This window comes from Protopterus annectens, chromosome 3.part0, assembly GCF_019279795.1.
Source record: "Protopterus annectens isolate FY-2018-M chromosome 3.part0, PAN1.0, whole genome shotgun sequence".
Lineage (NCBI taxonomy): Eukaryota > Metazoa > Chordata > Ceratodontiformes > Protopteridae > Protopterus > Protopterus annectens.
In genome coordinates this window covers 490,408,365-490,423,352 of record NC_056731.1, presented here as the reverse complement: position 1 = coordinate 490,423,352, position 14,988 = coordinate 490,408,365, and the positions used below count along the sequence as shown (strand labels likewise).

Sequence of the window (14,988 nt, the reverse complement as noted above, 5' to 3'; positions counted from 1 at the left end):
CTACTTTCACTGGCTTATGTGAGTAATCACAAAACCATCACTTTTGAAATCCCACCCTTCAATTATTTAAATTTATTGGCCATCCTACAGTATTTCATAGTACCAAAATACAAAAGTAACCACCCTTTCAGTCCATCTTGCTGTTTTAAAAATAGTAACTCTCCACTAAACCTTAACTTTTTAAACAGGTAAAACTCAAGTTACCTACTTTCATATCTAACTTCTCTAGTGCACACTGCAGAGTGCATTCTTTTCAATCTTACCTTTAAGCATCCCTGTTACTAGCACTTTCTCTAATACCTAAAAGATCATCTCTACTTGACTCCAAGTAGACTTTTCTCTATCTGTTAAACCTAGCACTTGTTCCTACAGTACTTATTACCTTGATACGGCACTCTTATAGATAGCACCCCAAAAGGCAAACCCCCATTTCTCGGTCACCACGTCCCCGGAATCTCTTTTAAAGTTTTTTGTCTAGTCCTTCTAGCATGTCGAGGGATCAGTTGCTAGTGTCCTCTCCTGCTCAGCTGGTGAACCTGGGAATATTGAGGCAATGTTACAATTGCCTCATGTACACAGACAACCCTCTCCTCCTCCCACAAAACACAAATACATGCGAGAGATGCAACTATACGGCCAAACTGGAGGCTGAGCTCTCTCAACATAGGACTGGCAAGACCAGTCAGGAGGAGAAGGTTACCACACACACTATAGACCCAGTCTCACATAGTACCATCACAACCTCAAATCATACACATAAACACACAAAGACATACTCGGCTCTGATCAGAAATCTACCAAAACAGCAGAGGCCACCAAAGCAGACACCCAAACAACCACCACCTCAGAACACAACACCTGCAACACATAGACCTCACAGTCAGAGTGTCAAACAGTCACAGCCCTTAAGGCCAAACACAATGCCAGACACACTAGTCATTGGTGACTCCATAGTCAGACACACTGACGCCCCGCCACCAGACTGAGTAAGGAGAAGGTCACAGTAAGTTGCCTGTCGGGCGCTAGAATCCGCCACATAACGCAAGCACTCAGGTCTCTCAACAGCAGGTACAAATATGACTCAGTCATTGTCCACGCTGGTGTAAACGACCTGAGACGTACCTCCTTGGACTACATGAAAAGAGACATTGAGGAGCTCTCTGATTATGTAGCCCAGGCAGGTATGACCCTGACCTTGAGCAGTATCCTACCTTCACCAAGAATGATGCCACAATACAGAGATAAGATGATCAGCTTTAACAATTGGCTTAAACTCTGGTGTCATTCAAAGGGATCCAATGTCTGTCTGCCTGGGATGACATGCTGGACAAGCCACGCTGCTTTGCAAGGGACGGCTTGCACCTGTCACCCTGGGATTCCGGATATTGGCAAAGGCTCTTGCCACCCCCATAGTGCCTTTTTAGGCAAGGCTCAAATTCTAAACCTACCACCCTAGAACACAAAAAGGAAAAAACTAAGGGTAATGCTGCTCAATGCCAGAAGTCTAAATCTCAAAATGCACGCACTCGAGGCCCTTCTCAGTATGGAGAACATCGATGTCTGTGCAGTGACAGAAACCTGGTTCAAGGCTCCTGAGAGCACCCCAGCACTATCAGGTTTTACCTCTTATCATGCTCCGGCCCCAAAATCCGGACAATACCAAGAAAGGAGGGGTATCCATATTCATCAAAGACACCCACACCTCAAGACTGGTGGCAACGCACGATGCATCGGAGACCATCCAGGTGCAATTAACCATAGGCAAGACTGGTCTGCAAATTGTAGCATGTTACAGGCCACCCTCACAAACTCAGGAACCTCACATGGCCTTCCTGAAAACACTAGAGGGGATAAATGTATCACCAAACACCATCATACTAGGTGACTTCAATTACCCTAATATAGACTGGGAACACTACTCAAGCCCAAACACCTAGCCCAAAAGTTCCTGGAATTCATAAACTCAAATGCCATGGAACAACTAGTCACCATCCCCACAAGAGGAGAAAACATACTTGATCTCATCATCACGAACATGGGAGCACAATGTTCAACACCGAAGTATACCCTCACTGGTGAGATCAGATCACAAACTAATCTCGCTGGAGGTCCTCATCCCACCCCACCTGAAATAAAAAGACCACAGTAAAGAACTTCTCGAAAGCCGACTTCACACTTCTAAAGACTAGTGTGGTCTCCTTTAAGGCCCCGAGCCGACGGAAAACAGTACTCAAGCCGCTGAATCACTTACAAATGCCTTCTACCAGCACCTGCAGGACTGCATGGATAAGGCAATCCCAAGCAAAACAAAGACTCTTTGTACCAAAGGCAAGCATCCACTCTGGTGGACCCCAGCCATAAACAAACTCTACAACAAAAGGAGGAAGCTACTACAAGATAGAGCAAAATCCTTAAAAGGTAAGACACCCTTGATCACTATAAGTAAAAACTAAGAGCTCTCATAAAATCATCCAAAGCAAATTTTGAGAGAAAAATAGCTAAAGACTCAAAAGACAATCATAAGGCCTTCTTTAGCTATGTTAGAAACCTGGGAGGAAACTCCCAGATATGCTCAGAACTAGTTCAAAATGATGTGAAGATTACTGATCCTACAGACATTGCCAACATACTGGCTGACAGGTTCAGTGCAAACTTCTCCCTCCCCCAAAAGGAGAGATATCTATACCAAGCGATTGCAGCCCCCAAACATCTCCAACGCCCAAGTGAGAACTGCTCTCTCCAAAGCAAAAACACAGCATCCATGGGACCTGATGGTGTCCCCGGCTGTGTGCTCCACGAACTCAACGAGGAATTAAACCCACAGCTAGGACAGCTGTTTAATCATAGTCTTACCTCTGGATATGTACCCAGGAGTGGCGCACTGCAACTGTGGTCCCACTTCACAAAGGCGGTGCCTCCACCGACCCTGGAAATTACCGTCCCATTAGCTTGACAAGCCTTATCTGCAAAGCCATGGAGAGGATCATAATGGACCTCATAAATAAAGACATAGGGAATTTGCAGACTTTGGATCCATCCCAGTTTGGCTTTGTCAAAGGCAGATCATGCCTTCTAAACTTGGTTGACTTTTTCAAACAGTCACCAAAGCCATTGATGAGGGAAAGGCAGTCCATACAGCCTACCTCGATCTGGCTAAGGCCTTTGATACAATACCCCACTCGGGTATCATTGAAAAACTCATCAGCTTAAATGTTAACCCATACATCACAAGATGGGTTGCAAACTGGCTGAGTGACAGAACCCACAGGGTCAGAGTTGCTGGCGCCATGTCAGACTCAAAGCCTGTCACAAGTGGTGTACCACAGGGCTCAGTCCTGGGCCCACTCTTGTTTGGCATCTACTTTTCCAAGTACAAGCAAACACAGGAGGGTTATGGCTGACAAAGTTTGCAGATGACTGCAAACTGGGCCATAGTAGAAAACACATCTGACACAGATATCCTTCAGAAGGGTCTCACAGAAACGGATAACTGGTGCCAGAGCCATGGCCTAAAGTTAAATGCCAAAAATGCATAGTCATACCCTTCGGGAAAAACAAGGTTACCCCTAGCTACCAAATAGGTGGCAATCCACTGAGTACAGAAGAAGTTATCAGGGACCTGGGGACCCAGGTTGATAGTAGTCTGTCATTCGACACCCATGTAGCTAAAGTAGTTAGGAAGACCTTCTACATTGCCCACCTTATCATGAAGGGATTCTCATCTAGATCAAGGGAGGTCATAGTCTCCTATACTCATCACTCATCAGACCAATGATTGAATACAATGCCCCATTCGAATGTATCTGACCCGACACTTGCAGCAGCTGGAGAGGCCACAAAAGTTCCTCACCAAAAGGATAAAGGGTCTCAAACATCTGTCCTATGCTGCCCGACTGAAAGAACTCCAGCTCTATTCAGTCGCCACCGCTTGCTCAGAGGTGACCTTTGCCTAACATACAAGGCCATGTCAAACCCAGATTTGATGAATATGCTTCACCTCAAAAAATCTAGATCCGTCAGAGCCACAAGGGCGGGAGACTTAAACCTCGACACGGCTATTAATAGGACGTGCTGGAGGGATAGATTCATCACCCAAAGACTCCCTATGCTGTGGAATAAAATCCCGGTATATGTGAGGCAGAGCACCTCGCTGGCCTTGTTCAAGAGAAATCTTGACCAATGGATGGGAGATCGCAGATATACCCCAGGGATTACCTCAGTGTCACTGCTCAACAGAGGCACAGCAAAATAATGGGTATAGTTCCCCATACTAAAGGGGTGGCTTAAGCCACAAAACTATGGGCTAGGCTTGTAAATGCCCTCGGGCAGATAGCCTAGTATGAACCTATGAACCTATGAACCTATAACACACCATTCAGCCACCTAACTTGGACTGAAACACTAAAGGTGGAGGCGTGTCCATATTTATTAAGGATATCCACACCTCCAGGCTAGTTGCTCAGCATAATGCATCCGAGATTATCCAAGTGCAACTAACTCTTGGCAAGACCGCAATCCAAATTGTAGCTTGCTACAGCTCTCCCACCATGCCCCAGGATTCCCACTCCTCATTTCTTGATACACTGTAAAATATTAGGGTACAACCTAATAATGGGCAATTTCAACTACCCCACCATTAACTGGGAAAACTACTCATATACCAACCCTTGTGCTCAACGTTTTCTGGAATTCATAAATTCCATCGCCTTGGATCAACTTATCCACACCCCCACCAGGGGCAGCAATATCCTAGACCTGGTCATTACCAACAGGGTCAACTGGTGTTCCACACCAGAGGTCATTTCCTCATTGGTCAGATCCGACCACAAGCTAATCACCCTAGACATCCACATACCACCCCACCCCCCATTAGAGAAACCACCATAAAAAATTTCTCCAAAGCCAACTTCACGCTTTTTAAGACAGACGTGGCAAACTTCACGACACCCATGCTGACGGACAATAGAGGTATGACTGCTGAATCCTACACAAATGCACTTTATAAGCACATACACGAGTGCATGGATCGTGCAATCCCTAACAGAACCAAGATGCTATCCTCCAAAAAAATGAAGCCAGTCTGGTAGTCCCCTGCCATAAACAAACTCTACAACAGAAGAAAGAAACTTACAAAAAAAGAGTAAAATCCCATGATTGGAGGAACTCCCTGGTCAGTCTCAGTAAGAAGCTGAGATCCCTCATAAAATCCTCCAAAGCTAGTTACGAAAACAAAATCGTCACTGATTCTAAAGACAAACACAAAGCATTCTATAGCTATGCCAAGAATCTCAATGGCAACACTCAGATCTGCTCTGAGTTACAGCACAATGGCACTAAATATACATAACCAACTGATATTGCCAACATCCTGGCAGATAGGTTCAGTGCTAACTTTTACCCCCCCCATCCCCTTAAACAGCCCATCTCTATACCAGAAGAATGCAGAGTTCCTGCATGGCTGCACAGGTAAAAAACACACTCTCCAAAGCCAAGAACACAGCATCCATGGGAACTGACAACACCCCAGGCTGCATTCTACACAAACTACGGAACGAACTGGCAACCCACCTAAGTACCATGTTCAATCAGAGCCTCACCTCAGACTTTGTGCCCACTGATTGGCACACAGTGACAGTTATCCCACTCCACAAAGGGGGAGCCACCACGGACCCCGGGAACTACCGCCCCATTAGCCTGACAGGCCTGGTCTCCAAGGCTATGGAACATATCATCATGGAACTTATGACATTGGTAATGTCCAAACTCGGGACCCCACCCAGTTTGGGTTTGTAAAAGGCAGATCATGTCTCCTAAACCTGATAGACTTCTTTGACGTGGTCACCAAAGCCATAGATGAGGGTAAGGTGATTCACACAGCCTATCTAGATTTCGCCAAGGCTTTCGACACCATCCTCCACCCTGGAATTATAGATAAACTCACTAAACTAGTTTTAAATCCCTGTCACAAGATGGGTTGCCAACTGGCTCACTGACAGAACCCACACCGTAAAAGTAGCAGACTCCAAATCCAACTTCAGACCAGTGACAAGTGGAGTACCACAGGGTTCAGTCCTGGGTTCTTTCCTGTTTGGTATCTACTTCTCAGAAGTACAGGCTAACACAGAAGGTCTTTGGCTAATGAAGTTCGCAGATGACTGCAAACTAGGAGCCATAATCAAAACTCCTAAAGATGTGGACATCCTACAAAAGGACCTCACTGATACAGATGCCTGGTGTCAAAGCCATGGCCTCAAGCTCAATGCCAAAAAGTGCATTGTCATCCCTTTTGGTAAAAACTCTGTACCCATGAACTACCACATAGGCAGTAGTCTACTTAACACCGAAAGTGTGATAAGAGACCTTGGCAGACAGGTGGACAGTAGTCTCTTCTTTGATAATCACATCGCCACAGTAGTCAGGAAATCCTTCTACATGGTGCACCTCATCACAAAAGGTTTCTCATCCAGCAAAAAAAAAAGAGGTCATTGTTCCCCTCTACTCGTCACTCATTAGACCCATTATAGAGTGCAGCTCCCCTTTTGGTATGTACCTCACAAGACATCTACAACAACTGGAAAGGCCGCAGAAATACCTCACAAAGAGGATTACTGGTCTCAAACAGATGTCCTACACAGACCGTCTCAAAAAACTCCAGCTTTACTCCATCACATATCGCCTACTCAGAGGCGATCTCTGCCTAACATACAAAGCTATGTCAAACCCATGCTCCACTTAAAAAAAATCCCAATCCCTCAGAGCTGCATGCTCTAGGGACCTAAACCTTGTCACCACAATAAACAGAACATGCTGGAGGGTTAGAGTCCTGTCCCAGAGACTTCCCATACTCTGGAACAAACTATATATCTATATCAAACAAAGCTCCTCATTAGCACTCTTCAAGAAAAATCTTGATGATTGGCTGGGGGATAGGAAATTCACCCCAGGGATCATTTCTGTGGCTCTGCTCGACAGGGGCACAGGAAAATAATTTTCTTAGGTGGCGAAAGCCAGGGTACCATTTGGCTAGGCTTATATAGGTCGTAGGGCCAATAGCCTAGTATCTACTTATGAACCTATACCATAAACGTGCGAGTTCCTGAATGTGCTTTTTAAATCTTTTTATTTTCCCATACTTTGCCTTGGGTTGTCTGCTTCACTTGTATTACCTCCTTATGCACCTGCTACAAGAGTGGTAACATCCGTCAGTAAAGCACTGTTCTGATTGACTTTCTTGGCATTTTAGTCAGCAGCCTTCTCTTAAGTTACTAAGGACTTCAGAAAAGTTTCACACAGCATCCTGTTGCCTCCAGTTGAATCCCACAAGATGCCCTATAAGTACTGAACGCCAAAAAAGAAAAAAAAAGATCAGAAATTTTTTTCTGATAACTAGTCACAGGATTTCTTGTTGTAAAATAGCACCCATGCCTTTTCCCTTACGTACAGTGAATGAGAAGGTGACATCAAGGGCAAAAGCTCTTAATCACCAAGATGATAAGGTCTTTGTTTTTGTATTTGTTTTGTGCCATTATTTGCTTTTTCCTGAGTTTAAATGAACCAAAGTAAGGCATGCTTAGCTGCAGGGACTCACATTGAAAGTCTGAGAATTTTGTAATACCTTGTAATTGTAGGAGTTAGCTTGAATTAGCATGGCTATCTCAGTCTTCTGTTCTGAGGTATAGCAAGTGCGGAGTTAGTTTGTATAGATAGCAGGGGTGTGGGGATAACATGCTCATCAGGGAGGAATGGGGAATTGCATTCTTGCAGAAGCACTTTAATGTGTAAGTGCGAGTTTAAGAATTCACTGTTTTTTTTAATTGAAATCACACTTTAAATGTTTGAAGTGTTAGGACTTGCAGTATAAGGTCTCACATTTCCAATATGGAGCTTAGTTATGGTATCTACTAGCTGGACAATACAAGCATGTGAATCATTTGTAGTTAGGCACGAAAAGTACTTGGATACTTTTTAGAGCAGTAACAATTTTTGTGTTTCTAAGGAACAGCAGGACTGTGGAGATTTTTATCTTGCATATTTTATTGGAATACAAATTCACTTGTTTTTATTATCTTTCCGGGTACTTCTAAGACCAAATTCTACCATGACTATTTCAGTTTTTCATGCATTTCTCCTTCTGATGTGATGCCATTATAATAATGCACTGTGTGCCTTTATGCGAATAGTTTGCCAGTAGCAAGCACTGCACACAATAATTTCTATATTTTTTAACTGGGAAACAGGTTAACTCAGACTGGGACACTCTGTAGCCATGACCCCTGCCAAAATGCAATATTGGTAGATGTTAGTGAAATACAAAGCTGTAATAACATAACCTAATAATGTGCAGGTTATCCATTAATGAGGCAAACAATAAACTAAAAATGTAGATATGTCAGAAATACATATAATCGGCATGTATTAGTAGTTTCTAATGATTGCTGACTCAGTTAAGGAAAGTATAACTGCTAACTATTGCAGGTATAGGAGCTTTATACTAGGTATCTTTGTGTAGTACTTGTCCTTGTATGTCATGTGGTCCATGATGTTTATTATTCTATAAGTGTCATCAGTGAGAATCAGGATTAGAGGAATGTTCAATTTCTCTTTAATGTAATGCACCATAACTGTTACGACCAGATATTATTTTGTCTGTTTTTCATGTAGAGTTACCTGGCTGCAAAAAAAAAAAAAAAAGGTCTACTGCAGATGTACACATTTACTGATATGAACAAATATTGCACATATCATTTGAATAGGTGGTAATGTGCTTGCAAGACAGAATTCTTGATTCATGAGCCTTCTTACCACCCTTGTATTTTTGTATGTTTAATGTAACTCCATTTTTTTTTCATTTGTCACTTCACTGGTTTATATCAGACTGCTTAGCTAGCATTCTTCATGATCCATACAAATCATGGTTACCCCTAAAATAGGACAGCATTTGTTAAGTATTCACTTTTTGTCCGCCAAGTTCCCTGACGTGTATTTATTCTGTACTTCTATATTTCTGAGTAAATCAACGAGGAGAGGTTCAGTGGAAGAAAAATGTTAATTTGCATAACTAATGTAATATTTTCTTTTTCAGGGTCAAATATGGATCAATGGTTTTAACTTGGGTCGTTACTGGCCTGCAAGAGGTCCCCAGATAACTCTGTATGTTCCCAGGCACATTCTCTCTACTTCTGCACCGAACAACATTACAGTGTTGGAACTGGAAAAATCCCCATGTGATGTCAAACCTTGTGTTGTAGAGTTTGTGGATACACCTGTTCTGAATGCTACAGTTTCTAACATTTTCCCTGGTAGAAAGCTCTTTGCAGGAGGTCACTAAATGAGGGACTTTTAATGCTGTTAATGCATTTTGTACACGATTCTTATTTAGATACTATTGTTGTGTTCAGGTAGTTGCTCTTGGTGCTTGACAGGACAGGAAAACAGTGAGCGAAGTTTATTTTATATTTCCATAGCACTTATTTTAAGTAGTGCAAAACTATGTGCATATCTCAAACACTTTGATTAGTGAGTTTTCTTCAGAAATGAGGACTGATTTGCTGCATTTTTGAAATGAGACAGTTCATTCACACCTGATACCATCTCATACTGAAATTCAGTTGTTACATGTATGTGATACTGTTCAACTTAAAATAAGAAAGTGGGGAGGGCCCCAAGATAAAGTTATGTGTGGGTATGTGGTAGTTTGAGGAGAAAACATAGTCGCACTTGTATTAGCCTGCTTGCTTTGTCAAGACATCAAAACAATTTCTTTGAACTGGTGAACTGGGTAACAAAAAAATGAACCTTATGCAGACAGTTTATCATAAATGCTTCAAGCATTTTGCACTTTTGACATTTTAAAACATCTGGGTAAAAGAGGTTGCAAAACATGCTAGAAAATATGCCATCATTTTCTCCAGGATTACTCTGTAATGTAGTTTGTTTTTCTGAGTTGCAGAGCATAACTAAGGCTAAGATTTATTTTCTTTTACTGTAATTTTTTTCTTCAGAGATGTATGAGATGATCCCTCTTCATAATTTAAAAGGCTTTTGGTTCTGGACTGCGATTTAGCCAGTACAAAGTTTGTCAGGTTTAGTACTCATGTTGTGTTACAGTAAAAGGAAACACAGCCTGACGAGCCTTATTTCTCCATAATGTCTTAAGGTTCCAAAACTGGTTGCATTGAGTTAGTGTAATTGGGCATATGTCACTTTACTCTGTTTACTTCTAAATTTCAGCCACATATCAGTAATCTGAATTCCCACATACACATTTTCAGGAAGTCCTAGTATGTGCACGGACACATTCAACAAGTCAGACTGGTAGTGGGTGACAGTTCAACAGACAAGTGCATTTTCCTTTGATGTTTCTTTTTAAGCTCTTAGCCTGTCATGCTAAAAATCATGCTTTCCTGTTTGTTTTATTTCATTTGCAGGTAGCATTTGTAAGGTTTTCATCATTTGTTTTTAATTCTGATCAGATCATCTGTTATATTTTATGGTTTTGTTTGTGAGAGAAGGTACTTTATATCTAACAAGGATTTTATAATTTAGTCTGAAGTAATTTCTGTGTCTTCTAATAAACTACCACCAAGACCACCGATCCAAAAAGTAAGCAAATTTAATGAAACACTTAGTGCCTCGGCTTGCACAGCCTTCCAAGAGTAAAAACACTACAAAATACGGTTTGCTTATGTACAGCATATTGCACAAAGCAATTAATCAAGTAAGCATACAATTCAAATCACATACTTCCAATTACATTCTTTGTTGAGTCCCCGAGGCTCCAAAGTACCATACTTTAAAATCAGCAGAGTTTCTTTTTTTACGAGTTTGTTTTTTAAAGACACACATTCACATATGCCAACTTGCAATTTTTCCAAGACACAACCCCTAAGAGAATCAGGGTTAGTTGTGTGCTATCAAAAAATGACTCCCAAGGGGACTCTAATTTTTTTATTTTTTATGTCCCTAATATGTTCCTGCAACTGGACCCTAAAACTCCTATAAGTTTCCCCTATGTAAAACTTGTTACATCCACATCTCAGCACATACACTAACCCCTCCGTGTTACAACTGTATTCATGCCTAGCTGTAAACTTGATGCCATTAATGTAGGGAAAAGCGCTTACTACATATTGACAGATGGAACAACCATCACATGGAACGGTGCCTTTATTTATGCTTAAGATCTGACTGACATTAACATCTGGTAAACAAAACTGGTTATGTACCAGAATGTCAGACACATTCCTAGCTCTTTTATATGCAATACTCTCAAAATCAGGAAGTATAGAGTTCAAAATTTTATCCCTTAGGAGCATAGGCCACAAGCTGCGTGCTTTTTTAACTACTTCCTCAGTTATAACATTATAAGTTGTCACTATATATATATATATATATATATAACATTATAAGTTGTCACTATATATATATATATATATATATATATATATATATATATATATATATATATATATATTAGGAAGCCAGAGTCCCTTGTGTTTGTTAATGACCTACAATCTAATACTATGGGCCTAAGCTTTGATGGTATACAGCTTGGCCCACAAGTGAATTTTTTGGATATAAGCTTAGATGGATTTACAACTAGTCTCCATAGTAAATTTAAATATAGAAATCTATTTTTATATGGGAATAGTTGTCACCCCAAACATTTGGTCAAGGTACTGCCTTATAATGAATTCTTACGAATTCATAAGCTATGTAGCCTTGATATGAGCTTTGACTTAGAGATAGCTGAAGCAGAAAAAATGTTTATTAAAAGAGGCTATGATGTCCAGCTGGTCAGGGTAGCTAAACAAAAAATTATGGACATGAGGTATTCTGTTAACCCTCAGGGAGATTCTCATTATGTCCGCACTCGTGGAAAATATAATGTTTGTATTGGTAGAAATAAATCCACCAATACAGCTGTGAATAATGGAGAGCAGACGAAAGTTTTCTTAGTGACAACTTATAATGTTATAAATGAGGAAATAGTTAAAAAAGCACGTAGCTTGTGACCAATGCTCCTAAGGGATAAAATTTTGAACTCTATACTACCTGATTTTTGTGAGTATTACATATAAAAGAGCTAGCAATGTGTCTGATATTCTGGTACATAACCAGTTTTGTTTATCAGATGTTAATGTCAGTCAGAGCTTAAGCATAAATAAAGGCACTGTTCCATGTGATGGTTGTTCCATCTGTCAATATGCAGTAAGCTCTTTTCCCTACATTAATGGCATCAAGTTTACAGCTAGGTATGAATACAGTTGTAATACAGAGGGGTTAGTGTATGTGTCGAGATGTGGATGTAAGAAGTTTTACATAGGGGAAACTTACAGGAGTTTTAGGGTCCGGTTGCAGGAGCATATTAGGGACATAAAAAATAAATTAGAGAGTCCCCTTGGGAGTCATTTTTTGATAGTACACAACTCTAACCCTGATTCTCTTAGGGGTTGTGTCTTGGAAAAAATTGCAAGTTGGCATAGGTGAATGTGTGTCTTTAAAAAACAAACTTAAAAAAAGAAACTCTGCTGATTTTAAAGTATGGTACTTTGGCGCCCCAGGGATTCAACAAAGAATGTAATTGGAAGTATGTGATTTGAATTGTATGCTTAATTGATTAATTGTTTTGTGCAATATGCTGTATATAAGCAAACAGTGTTTTGTAGTGTTTTTACTCTTGGAAGGCTGTGCAAGCTGAGGCGCTAAGTGTTGCATTAAATTCGCTTACTTCTTGGATCGGTGGTCTTGGTGGTATTTTATTATTCTGTTTTTTTGTTTTTTTTAAGTTGTATTTGCAATTTCTGTGTCTTAGACTGAAAACTTGTGTGTGAACTCTTAGTGCTTTAAGAACATTGTGTACAAGTTTAAACTTTGTGTTAAACTGATATGAAGTGAGAGTTTTTAATAAACAACAATGTATTATGAAGAAAATAAAAGATGTTGTGGCTGCAGAATTCTGATTATTTTGCATTCTTTGCAATATCATCTTCCTTAAACCTGGGAACATGAATTGTTTAATTTAAGATGTTATGGCTGCAGAATTCTTATTATTTTGCATTCTTTGCAATATCTTCTTCCTTAAACCTGAGAACATGAATTGTTTAAGCATAGTGTTCATCATTTGTAAAGTAGCAATGAACTGCCACTGTTTCATTGGCCGAATGAAGTCCGTTTACCAGTAGTAAGCTACACAAGTTCATTGTCCTGTGGAATATCCTTCCTGTTGGTAGCTTGATGGGTGGCCTAATGTCCATAGCTGTACCATCCTGCAATGGCCTTTGATGGTACCATCCCACTCAAGCATCAGGACTTTAGTAGCATAAGAGGGAATTTGGCTGTTGCCATCTTTGGATCTTTCTTGCTATAGTTTTTAATAAAGTTGCATGCTATGTAAGCATTGTTAGTCCAGTGGTTCAGCATAAGTACTCCACAAGGGAATAGTGGTGTCAGTGTTTGATGGTGAATTTGATGTTGAAATTGTACCAATTGTGACAAGCAGATACCACATAAAGATTATCATATTGTTTGTTTTTGATGCCTAGGCCTACAGCACAACATAGACAGCTGTCAGCTAAAGAATCATCCCGAGGATAATCAGGAGGAGAGGTAAATCTCTTCAGGAATCCATGTATGTACTCCCATACAGCTATGGCTTCAGTAAAGCCACTGAGAACCTCCCTCAGAAGTGTGAGCACAAAGACAAGTGCTGATAAGCAGATGTAATGCAAAGCTGAGGAGAATTCAGATAACACCATTAGTGTCCTGAGGTCCAGACACACTGAACTTGCTGAGGTACTTTCACAGTACTTGAGTGCTGGAGACAGTTTTGGCCAGGGCTTCTGGCACAAGTATACATGCCTTTGGTTCCTAGCATGCCCTCTCAGACCAAAAACAAGATTTCAGACATCATAGTCTCTCTGAGGGTCTTTCATGCTTGACACCTGGTGGGGGGGGGGGGGGGGGGCATCCAAGCCCATTGGGGAAAAAAGTGCAGCTCTGAACACTGGGATAGCTATTGGGCTTCCTGCAGGCTGGATGTCACATTTATGAGTAGTGCAACAGTGAATAGTAGAATGAACATTTACATTTATGGTACATTACTAACAGCTGTTCTTCACCACTACAAAAAGATCTGCACTTAACTGAAGGCAAAATGCAACTAAATTTGTGACTGTTCTCTGATTGATAGCATGCTTGGTAAAATACTGAAATTAAAAAAAAAAAGAAAAAAAAGTTAAGCTGTCTAGTGGACCTCTGAAATAGTGCATTACACTCACATAAATAAACTGTAAGTCTTTTTATGTCTGTTTAAATGTAAAAGTTTAATTATGTTAAAAAGCCACAGCTTAAGTCATAAGCAGTAAGCTGCAGTGATCTTGTGTTCACTGTCTGTATATGCATGTACACAAACACAGACATGCACAGCACATGAGAAATATACATTCCAAAACGTCCATCAATGAATTCCAGTATAAGTGTACAAATAAATTATTTAAAAGGTGGGACGTGTTTTCTTTTAAATAACTCCACTATAGAATAATAATCAACACTTGGCTGTTGGTTATGCTATTTTATCTGCCCCAGGCATCTTTTACACATTTGGATTTTACCTTACAGATAAATGGCTCCAGTCACAGGTAAAACATCATGAACAGTAGGCCCAATATCGATGATTATATTATCTATAATTATTAAACAAACACCTTGAATATTGCTTGTAATTTAGGGACCAAATTACAGTATCCTAGAGATACCTCTAATTTACAGTTACATGTTATTAAAATACTTAAAATTCATAACTGAAATGTGTAAATGGTAAGACCTGTGCTGTGAAAAAAAAAACATGAAGACTGACAGTTTGAGGAATGGACTTGTTGAGGACCTGGAAAATGCAAATGTAGCATCGGTGAGCATTAAAGTGACGTTCAGGGTACTTGAGCATAGTCATGCCATGTTTCAGAGCTGAGGGATGCCCCTTCCCAATGT

General features: G+C 40.6%; 1 protein-coding gene across 1 annotated transcript in view; it reads left to right on the top strand.

Moving 5' to 3' along the window:
- GLB1 (galactosidase beta 1) overlaps window positions 1-10,631 on the top strand; it is a 1,256,403-nt gene extending 1,245,772 nt beyond the window's left edge. Inside the window, exon 16 of the mRNA XM_044064915.1 lies at window positions 9,083-10,631. Within this exon, the coding sequence (XP_043920850.1) occupies window positions 9,083-9,328 (246 nt within the window). The 3' untranslated portion in view covers window positions 9,329-10,631. The remainder of the gene's footprint in view (window positions 1-9,082) is intronic.
- The last annotated feature ends 4,357 nt before the right edge of the window (window positions 10,632-14,988 follow it).